At 31.5% G+C, this 22667-nt stretch overlaps 1 protein-coding gene across 6 annotated transcripts in view; it reads left to right on the top strand.

Moving 5' to 3' along the window:
- The window catches only part of LOC122531340 (protein trachealess), a 282905-nt gene that overhangs the window by 257281 nt on the left and 2957 nt on the right, over positions 1-22667 (top strand). For all 6 annotated transcript variants that reach the window (XM_043659164.1, XM_043659163.1, XM_043659162.1 and 3 more), the window contains 9 exons: positions 202-440; positions 13377-13453; positions 15143-15232; positions 19490-19679; positions 20312-20433; positions 20749-20942; positions 21848-21954; positions 22216-22363; positions 22443-22567. In XM_043659164.1, coding sequence (XP_043515099.1) covers positions 202-440; positions 13377-13453; positions 15143-15232; positions 19490-19679; positions 20312-20433; positions 20749-20942; positions 21848-21954; positions 22216-22363; positions 22443-22567 — 1292 coding nt within the window. The remainder of the gene's footprint in view (positions 1-201; positions 441-13376; positions 13454-15142; positions 15233-19489; positions 19680-20311; positions 20434-20748; positions 20943-21847; positions 21955-22215; positions 22364-22442; positions 22568-22667) is intronic.

Below are 22667 nucleotides of genomic sequence, written 5' to 3'. Positions count from 1 at the left end.
TAAAAGTCAAAAAAATCACGCTAATCGAGGAAATTGAAATCCGTTGCGTTCCACGTTCGTGAGCGAACGTTCTGACACGATCGAAGCCACGAGGAAAAATGAAAAAAAGAGATAAACAGCAAAAAAGAATTAGATTTATCCGTGCCACGTGATTCCTGCTCGTCTAACCTTCTCCCGTTTCTTCTTCTCTGTCTGTTACAGCATCCTCGAGCTGCGCAAGGAGAAGAGCAGAGACGCTGCCAGGTCTCGAAGGGGGAAAGAGAACTTCGAGTTCTACGAGTTAGCGAAAATGCTGCCATTACCGGCGGCTATTACCTCCCAGTTGGACAAAGCCTCTATAATAAGGCTAACCATCTCGTACCTCAAACTTCGGGAGTTCTCGGGTCACGGAGACCCGCCATGGAATCGGGATGGGCCACCGCCAAATAAGTCTGGCAAAGGTAAGTACCTCGTTATTAACCCTATTGATACTCCGCCGCGTTAACAATTTGTCGATACTGCGACGATATTTTGTAAGGTGTGAACGCTCTATTAAGAAGAAGCGCAAATCGGGTCGAAATAGCTCGTTAACACGCGACACACAACTTCAGTCGTAAAATATCGATCAGAGACGTTGAAGTAAGAAGAGAAGAAAAAGTAGATAAATTAATAATATTATAATATAAAATGTAATATAATTATATTTTATATTAATAATATTATAATATAATATAATATAAAATATAAATATTAATATAAAATAAAAATATAACATAATATAAAATGTAATATAAAATATAATATAATTGTTTTTATAACATTATAATATAAAACATAATATAATTATTTTTATAACATTATAATATAAAACATAATATAATTATTTTTATAACATTATAATATAAAACATAATATAATTATTTTTATAACATTATAATATAAAACATAATATAATTATTTTTATAACATTATAATATAAAACATAATATAATTATTTTTATAACATTATAATATAAAACATAATATAATTATTTTTATAATATTATAATAACAGAACCACCAATAATCAAAGCTTAAAATTTCCATTCAGAGACATTAAAGAAAAAAGAAAAATAGAAAAATAGAAAAACTTTATACAATACAATAAATAAAAGCTTCATTTATATATATTTTTTTTAGGAGGAATTTTCATTTGAGTTTTTAAAAATAGTTTTGTATCTATAAAATATCTATAATAATTTCTTTTGAAATTGTAAATTGGTCATTTTGACTATTTTAGTGAATGTTAGATACTGTTGGACTGTAAATGTTTATACAGAATTGTTATGAATAAAAATACTAGTGAAGAAACGAAATTTAAATTCACTGAATATTATAACAATTGCGTAGGAACTTCAATCACATTTTAAATACTTTGTCTACAAATGTCTTTATCTATAAATACATATCTATATTTTAGCATTTCTGTAAAAATCCATAATTTGGTTATTATTTTCATTGACAATGAATTAATTTGAGTTTCAAGAAATATGAGAATTTTCTATTTATTTGAGACGTTTAGTGATTGAGACATAACAATGCTATATTCAAACAATAAACTGGAAATTTTCCAACATTTTAATATTGGTGAGAAAAGAATCATAATTTTTAAGATCATTATTTTTCTGAGACGCATTTTTGAATTCATTAAGATGTAATTAAAAATTGGAAATTCTTTAGATTTTAAAAGTTCCATGATTAAATTTTAATTAACTGCGTGGATTTTAAACTGTTGTTTAAAGTTGTTTAGAGTTCCTTAAGATTAAGCAATAATTTATCAAAACATCACAAATATTTCAATTTCTGAAAATTTCATAAAATTCAAAATATAAAATCCAAGCTGATGACAATAATAAAAACAGAATATTAAGCAAATGCTTGAAATTTCTTTTTACAACCCCCTATGATGAACCATAGAATGAAAATGAATGAAAATAAATGAAAATAAACGAAAAGAACTGCAAATGAAATTAACGTTCATTGCGTTAACGTAACGTAGTAATTAAAATCCCTAGATGATCCCTCTGAAATAAGGAAATAATTGTCGCGATATTTTTATTTTATTTTTATAAATTGTCAACTCGTCTGTCAACCATCTTTGCATTAGTATCAAGTTAAAACATTGTCCTATTAAAACAAGATAGTAGAAAATTACATCACTGGCTTAGGTAGTTTAATTAAATATTATCGATTGTTCTCGAGGGGGAAGAATCGCGATCGCTGTCCCCGAAAAAAAAAAAAGATACTCTTTTACCCTCTCTTTGCAAAGGAGCTTCAACGTGGAAACAACACAGATGATTGGAACCCCTGCTTATTAGAAAGTGTATCTGTTGGTGATATCTGCTGATGGATCAGTATTTAACCCTGGTAGGGGAGTCATTGAAGATCGACGAGCGTGTAGTCGCGCGGTAAAATCTGTCCTTCAGGGTGAAAGCATGGGAGAAAGTGAAACTCGTTGCAAAATCAATCTGTCATTAAGAAAAATGTACTTCCACTTTTTTTCAATTGCGATAGTAATTCAATCTAAAATAAATTATTCTAACGCTTGTGGATTTATATTTCTAATCTAAAATACATAAATTGCAAAATTAACATATAAATATAATAATATTATATAATTTTATAATTATAGTATTATATAAAATTATTATATAATATAATAATAATGTTATATAATATATAACTGTATAAACTTAACATATAAATATAAATAATAATATTAATAATAATATTATATAATTTTGTAATCATAATAATTACATAATTATAATATTACATAAAATTATTATATAACATATAAATGTATAAATATACAAACTTAATATCTAAATTGATATGTTAATGTTATATTAATGTTATATAGTATACAAATATATAAACTTAATATATAAATATAAATAATAATATTATATAATTTTGTAATTATAATAATTACATAATTATAATATTTTATAAAATTATTATATAATATATAAATGTATAAATATACAAACTTAATATATAAATTAATATGTTAATGTTACATTAATGTTATATAAGATATAAATATAAATAATATTATACAATTTTATAATTATAATAATTACATAATTATAATATTATATAAAATTATTATATAATATATAAATGTATAACTATACAAACTTAATATACAAATTGATATGCTAATGTTACATTAATGTTATATAATATATAAATATAAATAATAATATTACATAATTATAATATTATATAAAATTATTATATAATATATAAATTAATAATATAAATATACAAACTTAATATATAAAAACTGATATACAAATATATAAATATAAATCAATATATAAATACATAAATGTATAAATACGAATTATATTCTATTGAAATATATAAAGCACTAACATTGGCAAATTACATTCGACGAAAAATATATAAAAACTGCACCGATTTAACAAAACAAGAGGGACGAACAGGCGAATGAAGCTGTTTGCGAGAAAATTCCACGCGTCTTATCAGAGGGACAAGGGACATCGCGTCGTCGCGAATTAATTGCAATGGTACCGGTGTTGCTCGAATCGGGGCGATATCGTTGGCCGATCGTGAGATCGTTGAATTTCGATGGAAATTCACGGTACACCGGTATCGAATTAACTGGACAAAGGCCTTCTTAAGAATTCGCGCAAGCGAGCCGGCAATAGATCGAGCCCGGCGATATCCTTTATAACTGGAGAGTGACCACGCAGCCGCTACGAGATTCACGAGATACATAGTAATAGAGAATTGTCGGCTATAATCGAGCGATACCATCGCCATTGGCTTTCTTCATTTTCGTGGTTCATTTAACGGAAATGGGAGGGCCGCGGACATCTTTTCGCCCCCGAGACATTGGAAATGCCGGGGGACAACTCCGTTCGTCCCTGTCAGTGAAGCTGGAATTATATATACGTGGAACATGTCTAAAAATATTGATCAAACGTTGAACTGTATATGAAACAAGTTTCAGATAGAAGGAGATTTTTCAACTTGCTTTCTTCCTTTTTACGTTTGATTGGAGACGTTTATTGAAATGTTCAAAATCTAGATTGATCGAAAATTGAAGTATACATGGAACGTGTGAAATATTATTTATATAATGCCAGGTCTCAGATGGGAAGAAATTTTTTTCAAGTTGTGTTTTTGATATTTGACAGACCAGGGAAGTTTGTTTTGTACTTTTGTGGGTTGTGTAAAAAAAGTAGAGGTGAATTTTGATTACTGAACCATTTATCATTATCTTTTATTTTCAATCTTCTCACGTAAGCGTCGTTTTAATTCATTTACATCGTATTGGAAAAGTATTGAAACGTTATACATATAATTTATATTTATTGATTCTCAAATTTGAATTCAAGTTCCATAAAACTAGAGTTTATCTTTTCATTTGAATCGAAACAATGATTCGATATTGTAAGATAAGAAGTTAATTTATTTTCTTTTTACAATTTCTTTAGTGGATGCTAAAGCTACTTTATTTTAATATTTTGCCATTATTTTGTATTTAATTTTCATTGGTTTTTTTTTTTGACGTTATATAAATTTGAGAAAACTTCATATGTTTGTTGTAGGAATTACAGAAAAAAGAAATAGATTATTTAAATTGAATCTCTTTCTTTAACATCTTCTTCAGTAAATAATAATTAATTACTATATCAATATAATGATGAATTATTTTATACATAACTTACATTTATATTTAGTATTTAATGAATTTGAGAAATTTATGTTCCATGTTGAAATTACAGAAAAGGGGGATGAAATTATCAACTCTTTTTCTTCTGATTTCCTTAATAACTTTCATAATAGATAATAATGCTTTTATATGATATTTTCTTTAAGAGTTATTTATCAATTAAAATATTTTGCTTTACGCATAATGCATATTTGCATTTACTTTTCGATTTGTAGATAATTTAAGAAATTTATTTATAATAATCAATGTTCAAACATTTTATTACATTTGCATTTGTTTTGTCGCGTTTTAAAATTCAGAGACGTTTGTTTCAGAATTATGCTCACAAGATGATAAATACTATTGATAACTTCTCATTTTAAAATTCACTTCATAAATGACCAACACTTTATTTTGACATATACATTGAAACACATTACGTGTAATATGAATTTCATCTCCAACTTGAAGAATCAAGCTGACTTTTATCACAACACACAACCCATAATCATTACAAACATAATCCAATATCACGTACCTAAGAAATCTGCATAAATCTTCTCTCAATTTCTGGCAACGATACTTCTTCAAAAGAAACAATAACCACTCGATCCACCCCTTTATTGCCAATCACCCAATACCACAATTCTCTCCCCCCCCCCCCTCAAAAAAAAAACCTGGTCATCAATCGTGATCCACTATGTTCCACAAAAACCTATCAACCTTGATCCTCCAAAAGAAAAAAAAATTCCACGCGCGCTGCAACGAGGCAGAGATAAGGCCGCCGACAGGAATTCACTTATTCATCGGCGCTACTTTCGCAAATCGAGGGGGTGATGGCTTTGGGTTGAGTTAATATTTGTCGTTTGGAAGACAGAGAGAGATGGAAGCATTAGCGGTGGAAGGTGAAGAGGGTGAAACGGGAGGCTGCGCGTACATATAAAGGCTTAGGTAGCTGCCTCCACTACCTACATGGAAATCTAATCACGGCGACCCCTGCGTCGGGGCCTCGCGTTACCAACCGCCAATGTAACTAAACTAACGAAATCGAGTTACGCATCGTCCGCGCATCGCAGCCGCAGCTCCTCGTCAAGCTAAATCCAACGGCGGCGGCTTCACCCCGGTTTCACCCCTCGCCGCATGTCACTGCCACAACTGGAACGAGAGACCTCTCGACTTAACGAAGTAAAATGCGTTAAAGATTTCCAGACACGTCGGTTGATTTATTTTCTTTCTTCCCTCTGCCTCTTTCTTCGTTCTTTTTTTTTTTTTTTTCTTCTTCTTTTTAGGGTAGCTTCTTAGCCGTTTCTTTCTATCGCGGGGGCAATTGTTTCTCTTTGTTTTATCGGATGGAAAGGGTTAGGTTGGAGTAATAGTGATTTTAAAGAATTCTCCAAGAGGGAGATCGGTTGGAGAAAACTGGCGATAGATTTTCAAGTTAACCTCGAGAGGAGATAATGATAAAGGTATTAGTTTCAGGATTTAATTTGGAATATTATAGAAGATTATTTATTTATATTTTTTTATCAGAATATATAAATTTATTATTTACAAGTATAATTTTATTAATAATTTTTTATGGTTTTAATTATTGAAATATTATATTTAATTTATTTTTTATAATAAATTTATTTATATTAGTAATAGTTCGTGGTGTTTTAGCTCGTATTCGATATGATTATTTAATATATATATATATATATATGTTGAATAGAATTATTAATTTTAATTTTATATTATTTAATTTATTTATATTTAATTAAAGAATTAAATATATTAATTTATTTTTAATAATTTTTATATATTTATATTATTTTCAAAAAATAGTTTAAAAAAAATAATAATTTTGGGAATTATAGATAATTAAAATAAATTTTTTTTGATCAATAGTATATATAGTTTAATAAAACATTAATTTTGTAAATTAAAAATTTAATTTAATAATTATATAACTAATATAATATCATAATTAATTTATTTGAACGTTTGTTTTGGAACAATAGCGAGCGAATGATGTCGAGCAATTCTTCGAGAAACGTTTAATAAGAATAATAATGATGATACTCTATGTTTCAGATTAATGTTAACTTCTTTTTTAAAGTGCCAAAAAAATTATTTCATTCTTTTGTTTGATTGGGTTTCGTTCGTTTCGTGTCGGCAGCAATTCAATGAGCCAAGAAAAAATTGGAAAGAACAACAAATATAGTCAACAGGCAACGTTACAATATTTAAAAAGCAGTGATTATCAAGTAGAGTGAAATATTATCAGTGCTGTCGTACGACGAGTTTTCTTCTGTTCATCGCTGAGAGATTCTGTTGCGAATAGTTTTTCCGACAGATTTTAATTTTTCTCCACTTAGAATGATTTTAATTTAAAAAAAAAAAAAAAAACTAAACGTGTGTATCAGTCTCCTTGAGAGGGATAAAGATTTCTTCAAGAAGAATTCAAAGAATTGCTTGGAAAGTCGAAGATTTCTTTAGTTTGCAAATGGCAAACTTCGCTGGACATTTGACAACAAAAATCAAAAATCTCAATCTTTTAGTTCGATCTTTAGTTCTTTTTACTGACGAAAGGCTGTGTACAAGCGTACAAAACGGAATAAGTGGTAATTTTGAATTATTGAACGAGAAGACAAGCTCGAAAAAAATTATTATTATAATTTATTCAAATTCATTAGCAAAAAAAAAAGGTTTACTGAAAGTCCATTATTGAAAAATTCAACGTTAAACAAGAACAGTCTGACATTGTCGTGGGAACTATCGACGACGGAAAATCACTCGGGAAACGATACGAAGGATTTCCTCCGTGTCTCGCGTCAAATTGAAAATTTTCAATCTCTCCGCCGATTTTCTACAGCAACACGAGAACCACACGGATAACATGTGGACGGTGATTTCATTTACAAACGCGAATACGAGTCCGTCGTTGCCTCGTTAAAGCGTCGAGAAGTTGGCAGAGCAATCTAAATTGGCGGAACATTCCAAAACAGCGTGCGGTTTCGTAGCTTTCGTAGTTAGAGGCCGGGCTATCTAATACAATTTGAAATTGATTTTTTACGTTCCGTCTCGTCGCGCGAAAATTCCCTCATTCTACACATTTTGTTCTAGAAGACGAAGCTCGTAACGTGTAAAGTAAATTCCGCGCGATAACAAACGTCCATCTGCACGTCGTTCGTTCGAAATACTCGTCGCCGCGGAAAAATAACGCGTTACCAAGGTTGATCTTTGCTAAACTGATCACGCCGGCAGCACGGATATTTTTCCATCATCCCCAAGGAAATATCTGCGAGCCACCGTGCTGGACAATCGGGTAAAACGTTCCCTTAGATACTTGTCATAATATTATGAGGTTCAGGTAGCTTTCAGACCTAAATTAACTTTTCTCCGTCGAATGTTGTATGTATTTGTTGTACGGTTATTATTTATATAAGTAACGTGAAGGTTATATATTATATATAATATATATTAATTATTATAACACGGTTATTATATATATAATTAATTATTATAGTAATATATGGTTATTATATGGTTAATATATATAAGTATATGGTTATTATATATATAAGTAATGTGAAGGTTATATATTATTATTTATATATTATATATAATATATATTAATTATTATTATAATAGTAATATTATTATTATAGTAATACTATAATATTAATATTGTAAAAATAATGAAAATTATTATGTATATAATAAAATAATAAAAATTATTATATACATAATAAAATAATAAAAATTATTATATACATAATAAAATAATAAAAATTATTATATATATTTTTATTATTATTTNTATATATAATACATATTTATTATTATAATAATAGTAATATTATAATATTAATATTATAAAAATAATAAAAATTATTATATATATAATAATAAAATATGTATATAAAATAATAAAAATTATTATATATATTTTTATTATTATTTGTATATTATATATAATACATATTTATTATAATAATAATATTAATATTATAAAAATTATTATATATATTTTTATTATTATTTATATATTATATATAATACATATTTATTATTATAATAATAGTAATATTATAATATTAATATTATAAAAATAATAAAAATTATTATATACATTATATACCTAATAATAAAAAATTCTGTCACTCCGTATGAGATATATAAGATTCCCGTACGAACAAACGTGCTTGAAACTGCAATTTTTTTATCACTGATGAGAACCAATTTTCGTTTCGCTGCAAATACCCATCCAATTCTCACTCCCCCTCCCCATTAATCTCTCCAAGGCGAAAAAAATTCCATTATTCCGTGTAAACGAGGAAAACCTGCGCGAAGGGGACCCCGGATCGTTTCAAGTTTAAGGGGGCAGGACAGTTCGACGGGCCTAAAAATTACGAATACTTCGGAGAGCTAGTAAAAAACAAAAGTACGTATTTTATTGACGCGAGCTTTTGTGATTTTAACACATCATGAACTATAAAAAGCAACATTAAAAGAAGAAAAGAAAGGTTTAACTTTTTAACTTCTTTTTACATTGCCTGTCGGCGTGCGTGATTCCAGCCAAACAGGATTAGCTGCAACAAAAAGGAAAGAAAAGTTGCAAAGTAAACAATATTCTCTAGGTATTGACGATCCAACATTTTTCATATTTGTGAAAATTATGAAAATAGCAGCTACTTGTTTCTGATCTATCGAATTTGTGCCAAAAATTTCTACGTTTTTTGCTTATAATTTTCGAAATTGTTAACAATTAAAAAATGTTCGATCGTTAATCCCTAGTAAATGTTGCACTAAAGATACGTACCAAGTTTCACGGTAATCGGTTGGTTAGATTCCGAGATATCTTGCACACCGTTTCTAAAAATCTAGTTTCGAGAGAAACGCGTTTAAAGTTTCAGAACGTCATTTTTCACATGTATCCTTTACTTACATATCGCGGCTCAGAGTTCTTATTTGAATCCAAGTCCCCTAATACTCACCATTCACCAAAAGTAATATTTGAACCACGCGATTTACACTTTACTGCTTAAAATTGCAAACAGTGATACAAATTCAATTATTCTATATCCATAGATTTATTATTACATCCCAAAATAAATCGTTTTCAAGGCCAGCACCATTCGCATCATAATTCCAAGACTTCAAACTACCATTCAAAACAAACAAACAAACAAAAAAAAGAAGTCGATTTTTTAAAAATTTCAAACTCTCCCGATCCCTTAATCGGTATTCATCCAATAAGTCGTGGAAAACGAATCGGTTGTCGTCGCTGCGCTGACGGGAAACGTTTTCGTCGGAACAGGCGAGAGGTCCCGTCGGATTATTCGGGGGATCCGGGATATCAGAACGAACTTGTTGACCGAAATAGCGAAAGCCAGAGGCTGATCAATTCGGCCAGTTAGCCAGCCCGCTTGGACTCGTCCGCTGCTCCGTGGGGCTTAACAGATTAAGCGGTTCGCGTCGAGTTTGATCGAGTCTTCTAAGTCTTTCATTACGACGTCCCTGAGAGAGAGAGAAAGAGAGAGAGAGAGTGTGGGTGGGAGTTTATTATTACGGGCAGAAGAAGAAGCGAGAACGTCTTGTTTGTTAAACGAGGGGAGAAAAGGAAGACGCAAAGGGGTCACCGGTGGCATCGGTTCGGTGGCTATCTTCTCAGAGGGGGGGGTTGAACTCACGGATGAGTCACAATGGTCAGAATAAACCGGAGGTAGCGTACGATGGACGTGGACGTCAATCAATTCGACCGGGCAAACGTCTTTATTAACTCTTTGCTGACCCGTCCATCGGGATTCTTCGTTGGGGGTTGCTGGAAAAGCAGGGGCGAACGCTAACGACTAATCTTCTATGCATTTTTCAAGCTTTTTTGTAAACGTGATTGAAGAAAGTTTCTGCTATATACTGTTGTTCCTCTGTGGATATTTTATATGTCTTTGCACATGCAAAATATATAAATACAAATGTAAAAATGTACAAATGTACAAATGTACGAATGTACAAATGTACGAATGTACAAATGTACAAATGTACAAATATACAAATATATACAAATATACAAATATACAAATATACAAATATACATATATATAAATATATACAAATATACAAATATACAAATATATACAAATATACAAATACACAAGTATACAAATATGTACAAAAATACATATATATACAAATATATACAAATATACAAATATACAAATATATACAAATATACAAATACACAAATACACAAGTATACAAATATATACAAATATATACAAATATACAAATATACAAATATACATATATATACAAATATATACAAATATACAAATATACAAATATATACAAATATACAAATACACAAATATACAAATATATACAAATATACAAATATACAAATACACAAATACACAAATATACAAATATACAAATATACAAATATACAAATATACAAATATATAATATATGTGTATTTGTCGCACTCTGAAACAATTGCCCCCGAAAAAATGATTAAACGATTGTTGGAATCACGCAAGGCATATTCTATTTATTAGTATGCAAAAATAAAAGTTTTAGACTAAATGCTCGTCGAATCGATATATATTTGGCAATTACTGCTTGCAAAGCAGAGAAAACTGCCTCCAAAGTGTCAATAATGAAAAATAAGTGTAGAAGAACTCGAGACACGACTGAAGTTTTTAACTATTCTGTTAACTACGAACAATATAATATACACTAGATCATTGTCGTATGATGAAAATCAATATTCGTCTATATTCTTATAAATGTAGATGTATTTACAGTGTGTATTCTTTACGTTACAATTACATGCAGTAAATAAAATTTTGTAATGAAGGTTTTGCAAGATTAACTGTTATTTGCTTTAGCTCATGGATCTGAAAATGAAAGTCCCAATGGCTATTAGCTTCAGGTTCAACAAGGGTTAAATCTGTCGCTGCTGATTAGAATAATTGATAATGAGGATAGAGATGAACATAATATGAGAATTGAATGTTTTACTTATCTAAATGTTTACTAAACACATGTTTAAAATGATTCTATCACTATAGAAATTTTGTGGATTTAGCTACTATAGGTATATTTTTTTTTTTGGAATTTGAATAATTTCTTCGTTTTAATATGTGCTAATTTGCTTTTCTTCTTTTGTTACGTCGTATTTTTTTATTAATTTATCAAGGACAAGCATTGCACTAACGTAACAATTCTTTGCCATCAATTAATGTTATCGAACTTCATTTTTTATACTTCATTGTGTAACTTAGAGTTCGTTGAAAATTCATTAAATTATTTGTCAGAAAAAGACTAGAAACAAGATTGAATAGAAAATAATGTAAAGATCATGAGCGTCGTTGATTTTATTCAGTAGCTTCATGATCTTCATATCGAGTCAAAGACTTCATGCTGTCTTTTTATTGTATTTGTACAAAACTCTACACGTTTTACACAAATGCTTAGATTCAACGCGACAATAACTCCTTATGGCGCTCAAACAGAAATGTAAAATGAACATTTGTGAATCTAAAATATGAAAAACGACTTTTTTTCCAATTTATCACCTTAATCCTTGGTAAACAATGTTTAATGTTGTCAACTTGGTTTTCTAAATAAATTTATCACCTTAATCCTTGGTAAACAATGTTTAATGTTGTCAATTTGGTTTTCTAAATAATTTTTATAAAATTTATGAATATATTTTCATAAAATTGCATTAACAATAATAATGATGATGAGACAGGTTTAATAACAATTTTGTTTAGTTTACAATTATGAAATTCAGTATTGTTGAAATAACTTCAAATTATTGTCAAAGGAATAAACATAATTTGTTACGTGATTTTATATTTTTTAAATATCTTAATATTTATAATTGAATTTACATTGTCAAAACAAAATATATACTAATCGAATATCTTAATATTATTGGATTTATATCATCAGAATGGAATATCTACTAATATTTAGAAAATCTAGCAGAAATTCTATTTTATAATTTCCAAACGCTAAAATATTCAAAAAATAAAGGTTCACATAATCTACTACACATTAAATTAAAATTATTATATTATATTAAATTAAATTATTATATTGTATTAAATTAAAATTATTATAATCTACTATACATTAAATTATTAGAAAATTTCTTTTCCCCTTCTCCATACACGTTTACGATATATCGATCATCAAATAACAGAAAAGTCTAATATAAATATCCGAGCATAAAGGATTAAAAATGCACGAATATATCAATACAAACGTTGTCAACGATGCTTTATCCGTGAAACAATTGTTTATTAAAAATCAACGTCATTTTTCTTTATCTTTCAATGAGATTCCTGTTAGAAATGAATGATGGAGAGGAACTGCCGCGGAATGTTGATTCCTCGAGTTCCGTTTGTTCATTACTATTCAGCGTTAGTTATATACACAGCAATATGCAATTCGATGCCGGCTGTCGAATACAAATCTCTGTTTAACACACGATATCGTTACACGATCACTATGGATCTGTCATATTCTTTACGAAAGCGTCTAAACTTAACTCGATGAAAGACAGAAGGATGTTAGATCGCTTTGAACGATCGCCGTGGCGATTCGAATGGAAAAACACGTTGGACAAACTGAATCCACGTTGAAACCTTCGGTATGTTTCTGATTCCAGGTGCGAATCGAGTTAGGTCATCAGCATCCGCCGCGATGGACCATTTCGACGTACATCAGGGTACCCATATACTCCAGGTAAGTACAATTTTGCATTCGAATCACGTTTCGAAAACTAAAAAAAAAAAAAGTTACCGCCAGTAATGAAAGATCTCGCATCAATTTCAAACTGGCTGACCTTATTGGAATTTCAAAACTGTTTACGATAAATAAATGAAAGAAATCTCATGTGTAACTAATCTTATCAATGACTTGGAAAAAGATTTTACTACAATGGTTCACAAAGTAAAATGGCTTGATCAGAACTCGGAGATTATAGTAGAAAAATTTTCACATCATTGTTTTTGCAAAGTAACTGATTTTATTTATACGAGGGATATTTATTTTAAAGTTATTTACAATAAAAGGAACTTTATCCATCGACGACAGGGGAATGTAACTAATTACATTAGAGATTCAAAACTATTTACAATAAAAGTACTCTAAAATTATTTACAATAGAAAACAAGATCTTGCATCAAGCATAGTGACTGAATTTAGAATAATTTTGAAGAAAATTGTCCAGCGATTCGAGGAATAAAACTCTGAAAATTACTTCCAGCCCCATGAATGTTCTGTGAATTTTCACTAAATCAGTAAATCAATTGCTTATCAATAGATTGAATTTTTATACATACTCATATTGTTGTTGATTTTCATTTAATCAAAGACTTAGTTTACCTATGTATATTTTTTTAATATGCATTCTCTGTATTTTTGAATTTCTGAACAAGTGCATAAAAATTTGTAATCTTCGTTAATATTAATATTTATATAAAATGTATATTTCAAGAAAACCATACGACATTGATCTGTAGGAATTTCCTCTAATAAAATAGAATAATGATAGAATCAAAGTACGATAACAGCAGAAAACAGAATGTAAGTATATTGCGAATGTGTATAAATGTAATCAAAAAGCTAAAATCTAAATAGATAGTTGCTTTATCGATTAAAAATTGTAACCGCAGTTTCTTGCATTGCATTTTTAAATTTTCATAAACACCATTGACGAAATGAAACTTGGATGGAAGACTGTTTCTTCCATGGAATTATAATTAATAATCTTCTTTGGATATTTTACATATTGTTGCACAATCTGTGCATTTTTGCAAATCTTGCAGCTTTAAATAAAAATCCGCAGTCCAATTACAACAAATACTATACTTCAGACACTTCGTACATTTTTTTTGTCCAAGTTTCAAGTCTCTCGAAAATTCATAAAAATTCGCAGTATACTAACATTATGAAATATCATGGAATTATAATTAAAACGAGAAAGATAAATTTCTAGTTTAACAGCTGTTCCCAGTATTGGGACTATTTTCGTCTATTATAACTTGCAACTTAAAAAAAAAAAAGAAAAGAAAATTAACGAGAACATATGTATATAATTCCTTTTCAACCTCTCCCGATTAATTTCTCGTTTTGATGATGAAACGAAGCTTTCGTTAAGGCCGGAATTGAGAAATTTATCAAAGAAAATAAAAAAAATACCGACAGAATCGTCGTTAGAGGAAATTCCGAGAAAGACGCGGTTATCGCGAAAACTGACAGCGGGGGGGAGGGGGCTGGAAGTGATCACGAGGTAACTGGGGATGGCCCCGACGAAAAAGAAAAAAAAAAAAAAAAGAAAAAAGAAAAAGGAGAAAAGAGTAAAGAGAGACGAAAAGAGGAAGGAGATGGAAAGAGGCTGAAGAGCGATTGCACTCATATTTTCCGTTTCAGTCGCTGGACGGGTTCGCGATGGCGGTCGCCGCTGATGGACGGTTCCTGTACATATCCGAGACCGTCTCAATTTACCTTGGACTCTCACAGGTGAGTGTGTAGCCAACTTGTACGTTCCCTTACGAATCGTCGTTGTAAACGTGACTCGTTCGCGGGGATGTTGATGGAACCTGGACGCGAGCGAGAGTCGTGCTCGCAGGGATGAAGTCAGAGAGAGAGGGCGAGAAAGAGAGAATAAGAGAAAGGTAGGAAGGGAGAGGAAGCAAAAGACGAACGAACGAACGAACGAACGAACGAACGAACGAACGAACGAAGCCGAGACGTAGGAAAGATAGGTGGTAGCAGCGCGGGGTTGGGTGAAATGAAGCGGAAGACATATAAGACACAGGCATGCACGTGAGGCTGGCACGTATGCGCGAGCCGGAAGGGCAAAGATAGCAGCACACACACCGAGGGAACACGGCCCCGTGGAAAAAGGAGAAGTTCGATGAAGAGGAACGGGAGGGCGAAGAGACGAAGTCGGTGGCGGAGGTGGCCACGGCGAATGGTGAAAAAGAGGAGAACAGACGAGGAGAAGAGGAAAAAGAGGCGAAGTAGCGTGGCTTGGAAAAAAAAAAAAGAAAGAAGAGGAGGTGGATAAGGACGAGAGAGAGAGAGAGAGAGAGAGAGGAGAGAAAGAAAAGGAGGGAGAGGTCAAGGGAGGAAAAGAGGAGAAGGTTGTATGAGTTGGCGGCCATACTGGCTGGCACCAAGCATGACATAGACGAGGGAAGGATGGGTGGTGGTTGGGGGCGGGGGTGGTCGCATGCGGCTCACGTAGCCTCTGCACGGCGGCGTGTTCGCCATTCCTAATGCTGCCAGTGAAGGTAGATGGAGAAAAGAGAGAGAGAGAGAGAGAGAGAGAGAGAGAAAGAGAGAGGAACAGCTAGACTGGGATGGGAGTGTGGAATGGAGGACCGGAGGAACAGAGATGGATAGAGAGATAGACGAACGGAGGAAGAGAGAGAGAGAGAGAGAGAGAGAGAACTATAGCGGGAGGAACAGGAGGTGACCGGTGTACCAGCTCGGTTCTGCGAGACTCGTGGAGCAATCAATAGGGTGTTTCGGGGATTCGGGAAACCGGCGCCGACGTTGCCACAAACATGGCCGCCGGCAGCCCCTGTGTTCCGGAGGTATTTCTTGCTGCGAGAGAGAACCGGCCAGCTAGCGGTACGCGTACACTGAGGATGCTACGCCTGCCGACATGGAAATCGAATCGTCGAAGCTGTTCTTTCATTCGCCTCGTATTCCAATGGTATTGTCGCCGAAGACGCCTTCTTCTTACTTTCCTCCCGTTCGTAGTCTGCATCCCCCATCGAGGAACGCGATATGCTTCCGCGGCGTTCCACTACGTTAACGATCCCCCAAGTCTCGTTGGCGAGGTTGATTTTTAATGGCCCACCCCTACGCTGTTTGGTGGGTTACGAGAGTGCTGGTTTTAGTATTATTATTATTCTGTCGGCAAGTTCGATTGAAATTAAAGTTTCCGTGCCCGATGAAATTGACTCCCTCTTTCTCCTTGTCTCTCTCTCTCTCTCTCTCTCTCTCTCTCGACTTATCTCTCTGTCTTTCTCTCGGTCTCTTCCTCCGTCGATCGACAGAGCCGATGGGAAACCGTGCCCCTCTGAGCTAGTAATCTACTTCGCGGGATTTACATACTCTTACGTGCTTTGTCTTTGAGCGAGTTTGCCGGAATCTTCGGATCGAAGGGTAAATCGACGTGTTAGGATTGCGTGAGCGTTTGAATAATTGCGCCGGGCACGAGAGGAATTTTGATAAAAGAAAAAAAATATATATATATATTGAATGGTAATAACATTCGGTAAAGATATTCAGGTAATTTGCTACCTGTCGAATAATAAAAACCGTGCACAAACAAATGATACCAAAGCATTTTTCACTCGGATATTTCCAACAGTGTCATTTTATTGAAAAAAAAAAAAGAAAAACTCGCAATTAAATAATGGGAGCGTTATTTCCAACGAAAAAGAGAAATTGTTTTTGTTTCTCGTTGTTGCCGGTATTTATCGATATTCCGCCCTCGCCGTTCTGCAAAGTTTTAATAATAGAATTTCCGTTTCAAACGTGCCCCGTGTTTTTTAGTAGATTTTACGATTCGCTTGGAAAATACCGCTTTAAAAAGAAAAAAAAAAAAAAAAACGATGAAGTTACTCGCATTTTTCTTTTTCTCTTTCTTTTTTTAATACTCTACACTCTTAAACACGGGTTGTTCGAGAAAGTTTTCTTTTTTTCTTCACGCAAAGACAGATAGTTATTTCGAGAGGGAACGAGACGAAGCCGTTTTCGGTCACGTCGAAGCAGTGTTTCGTGGAAACAATCGTATTAAGACCCGCAGAATTTTCCCGCAGTGAGACTGCCACGAGAAAGCTGTCTCCGACTGCAGTTTTTCCTCTAATTAAGTCACCTTTCTGCAACTTGTCAACGAAATTACAATGTTTAACGCGTTCTTCTCGCAGAATTGCATTCATTTCCTTCCTCAAGTTCTTTTGGAGAAATCCAATAACACACTTCGACTATATGTTAGGAATTCTCATTGAATTTATTTATTACAAGTAGCTACGGATTTTTATGCATTTCTAAAAAGATTTGTTTGACAACACAAAAATACATAAAATATCCAAAATAGAGCATTACGAAACATTTGCTAGGCGAAACAACAAGTTTTCAAATAATTTACATAATTAAAATTCGTATAATACTTCAAACGTTCAGGTAAATAGACTCGATTAACAAAAGTTTAATAAACAGTTGTATTATCTAAATAGTTATATAATATATATTGTATATTAATCTTATATTAATTATACATTAATTTTCATGAAAATTTGTAATTTAATTATAAAACGTCACAAAATAAAGAAATATTAGCAAAGAAAATATTCTAAAATGAACACAAGATATCGGAGAACGTAACATTTTAATATAATTTATAAGATTTTTAGTATAAAAATACTAATTTACGTTAGCAAATGTTGAACACTAAAACTAAACACGAAAGTATAAAATTTGTAGGAAAGAAATTGAAGTCCAAGGAAAACACTTGTGATACAGTCAAGAACACAAGCTTCTATTTATATATTTTACTAAAAGTCATTCAGGTCTCTAAAAATTATAAATTTCATACTTCAAATGCTGCATATTATATCTCTCGATACTTTACAAATTGAGCCGTTTAATGGAAAAGTGACACAAAAATACGAATTTCTAAATAACGAGACATACGATATACAATTTTTGTAAAATGCAATAACAATGCAATATTATATATATCATATATATTATATACTATTACGGCATTTCTACAAACATACAATGAAACTTGAACTTTCAAATCGGCAAAGGATTGACTCGCATCGATTTTGCATTAAACGATTCGATTAATGATTCGTGCAACAATAATATATCGCGTGTGTAGCATAAATTACCCAAAACGGCGGCGACAATTTCTAGAAAATATAGTTGAGTATAATTTGAGTTAATCCATTTTTTATGAAGTGATAATAATAATAATATATATGTGTATGTATATATACGTATATATGTAATATATGTTTCATATATATTTAAAACTCCACTTTTTATGAAGTGATATCAGTTTCATGTATATAAATTAGTATTACCAGTATTATTCAGGTATGATTAGTGTTATCTCAAAAAATAATCTTTTATGGTCGTAAGTTTATATTATATATATAATTGTATATGTATATATATGTATATATATATATATATATATATATATTACATAATCTATTATACTCTTCCAAATAGAATTAAAAGATTACATAAAGTAAAAGATTTAAGATTTTTTTAAATGGAAATTAAATATATAAGAAGTATGTTCAACTCTTTGTATAATAAATGATAGTTTAACAAAACTATGTTCATTTTATTCTGATATGCATATATATATATATATATATATATATATATATATATATATATATGTGTGTGTGTGTGTGTGTGTGTGTGTATTATATATAGAATTTTCTTGTCACAATTATTAGGATATATGATTAAAATATTATACGTCTCACTTTTAAAAATGTCCCAAAAATTAGCGACACATTGTTATATAGTTGAGTGTAGTTTGAGTTAATCAAGTCCACTTTTTTATAAAGTGAGATCAGTTTCATATGTGTAAATTAGTATTACCAGTATTATCCAGGTATGATTAATATTAGCAATTACAACCATAAAAATAATCTTTTATGGTCGTAAGTTTATATTTTATATATGGAAAGGAGAACAGACACGGGGGAAAAATTAAATTTCTCTGAGTTTCAGGTAGAGATGACGGGGTCAAGCGTTTTCGATTACGTTCATCAGCAAGACCACGCGGAAGTCGCGGAGCAATTAGGCCTGGGACTTGCTTCGAACAGCTCTTCCGGTCCACACTCGTCGAGCTCTGGATTAGCGTCGCCAAGTAGCGCAGCGTCCGAGGAACACGGTTCATCTTCCACCGCGAATCCCGACGGTAAATTTCTGCGGTGATGTTTCTTTCTTTTCTTCTTTAAACGCGTCGCGTCTCTCTCGTTGGCTGAAACGAGTCACGGCGGCATCATTCGCGTTGAGATCGCGAAACTGATAAACTTTGAGCTAGCGGTTAAAGGATCCTGAATAGATCTGTCAACGAAATAGCAACGAACGTTTGTTCCTTGTTCGAACGTGGTTTTAGTCGTTCTATCTAGAAAATATTCGTTCGTTTCGAGTTTCGTCTCATTTTTTATTCATCTCTTGAAGGACATCGTCGTGATTTATGAACGCTTCCTTCAAATCCGGTTTAAATTGAATATTGATAACGTGAAAAGAAAAAAAAAATCTCGTAGAATTTTAGAAATATTTAAAACGAAAAATACGAATGTATCTATAACGTTTCTTACATTTGTTGAATGTCGACAAACTATGCTAGACGGAAATATTATCGGTGTTTTAAATTCTGTAATAACTTCGTAAAATAATTGATCGAGGTAATTCACTTGGATTCGTATTAAAGCGTGAAACTTCTATTCTTCAGCACTGAGTTCGCTTATATATGTGCATATTGCGCATTACATTTATACGAATTTTTACACAAATATTTATATGTTCTTTGTAATTTAATTGCAGTGTCCTCGGTAATGTCATTATCAGCAAATAATCTTTACAAAGGATACGACCGCGCGTTCTGCGTGAGGATGAAGTCTACCTTAACGAAAAGGGGGTGCCATTTTAAGTCTTCTGGTTATAGGGTGAGCACACTGTTCTCTTATAAATCCTATATATTTCTAAAAGTTCCGTTCACCTTCTTTATTTCGTGTCAATGTTACTTAAATATCTTCATTCTACGTTTCAAAGATGTTGGATTTTTTTTTTTTTTTAATAGCCTTGGTGTTTTAAAGAGGCTAAAATTTGGAGATTAGAGTCAATTTTTCAAATTAAAAACCAATTATGAATTTACTTGCGATGAAATTTCAAATTTAGTCGCGAATCGAGGATTATCAATCGCGAATCAATCGTGTTCAATTAACGAAACCAGAGATGTTAATAGACGATTATGAATTCAGGTCGTGTTGCTACTGTGCCGTTTGAGACCACAGTATACGTTTAGCCATACAAGAAAGTCCGCGCCGCCATTGATAGGCATGGTCGGTCTGGCGATCGCACTTCCTCCGCCAAGTGTGCACGAAATTCGCCTGGAAACTGACATGTTCGTCACACGGATCAGTTTTGATTTTCGGATAGCACATTGCGAACCAAGGTGAGCGTTACAAATGGGCTACGAATTTCTATGCATTTGCTGAGAGAAAAAAAAACGTATGTAAAAAAAAATGCATGTAACATACAATAACAGAATAACAGATTTTAATAAATTCTATAAACGTGCAGTAGAACTCCGTTTATATGAACTTCATTTGTTTGAATCAAAATTTTAACTAATACTCGCTTAAATGAACTTTTACTGGTTGAATCCACTTATTTGAACCTGTATCTCTATTATTTGAAAAATCATTAGATTATAGAGAAGAATCAGAAGTGAATTTCTAACAGAATAACAGATTTTAATCTATAAACGTGCAGTAGAACTCCGTTTATATGAACTTCATTTGTTTGAATCAAAATTTTAACTAATACTCGCTTAAATGAACTTTTACTGGTTGAATCCACTTATTTGAACCTGTATCTCTATTATTTGAAAAATCATTAGATTATAGAGAAGAATCAGAAGTGAATTTCTATCATATGAAATCCAATATTTATCTCTCGTTTATATAAAATAAATTCATATAAATGAAATTCCACTGTGAATTACCGATAAAATAGTAACTGTTATATAAAAAAAAAAAAGTGAATGGTTTCAATAGGATTACAATCTGATGCAATTAGTTTGTCTGTCTATAACCAATTTAACCAATTTAACCAATAATTAGCATTTACAAATTCATTTATTATAATATTTAATATATGAAACAAATTTTTTGTAATCACGTTGATAAAAATATTTTCAATTTATTACATTTATATTTATCCGTGAGATGTTTGAAATTTTCACACCTTTTTTTTCTGAAAAGTTCTTAAATTAGATTGCATTGTTATTTGCCTTATATATTTTTGTATTTAATTAACTCGTTCACAATAATTTCATATTTATGTGTTGATTTATAGGGTGTCCGAACTATTGGATTATACAGCCGACGAATTAACGGGGAAAAATCTTTATACATTGTGCCATGGGGAAGATGCGAATCGTCTTCGGAAATCTCACATTGACTGTGAGTATTTTTACCAGTTTTTTTTTTTATTCACTTCGTTCATGATTTGCCAAATCATCATGAAATATAAATTAAATCAGTAACTTGATCCTTTAATTGTTATTTTAGTTCCATTGATATATCAATGATGTATTTATACATAATATAATATATAATAATACATCACAATACAAAATATATATTAAATTATATTATGTGTTATATTAATTATTTACAAATATAATATTACATCAGTAATAATAAGTATATTAATTATTTCAGTAATTCACAAGGGACAAGTGTTGACACATTATTATAGATTGATGAATAAAAGCGGAGGATACACGTGGCTACAGACGTGCGCCACGGTAGTGTGCAATTCGAAAAACGCCGAGGAACAAAATATCATCTGTGTCAATTACGTTATAAGGTAAATCTCGTAAATGGCGTAAATGCAACATCGTGGCCAGATCAAAGAACAATTATAAAACGTGAACGAATATTTTCAGTGGCCGGGAGTACGAAAACTTAATCATGGATTGCTGTCAACTGGAAGAGGGCGTGATGGGTGTGAAACGTGAGGACGCGGCTGGAAACGATCCAGAAAATGGATCGCCAGATGCCGACAGAGGAGGTACACATCTAACGATCATCCATTATCTCGATCTTATTCCCATTATTCTTCCCAAGAATAACCAAATATAGCTAGTTCACCTTCGTCGAGAATCCAAAAC

The sequence above is a fragment of the Frieseomelitta varia genome, unplaced genomic scaffold (assembly GCF_011392965.1).
Source record: "Frieseomelitta varia isolate USP_RPSP 00005682 unplaced genomic scaffold, Fvar_1.2 scaffold_392, whole genome shotgun sequence".
In the NCBI taxonomy this organism is placed as follows: domain Eukaryota; kingdom Metazoa; phylum Arthropoda; class Insecta; order Hymenoptera; family Apidae; genus Frieseomelitta; species Frieseomelitta varia.
Note: the sequence above shows the minus strand (reverse complement) of the source record. Positions and strands in the feature narration are given on the sequence as shown.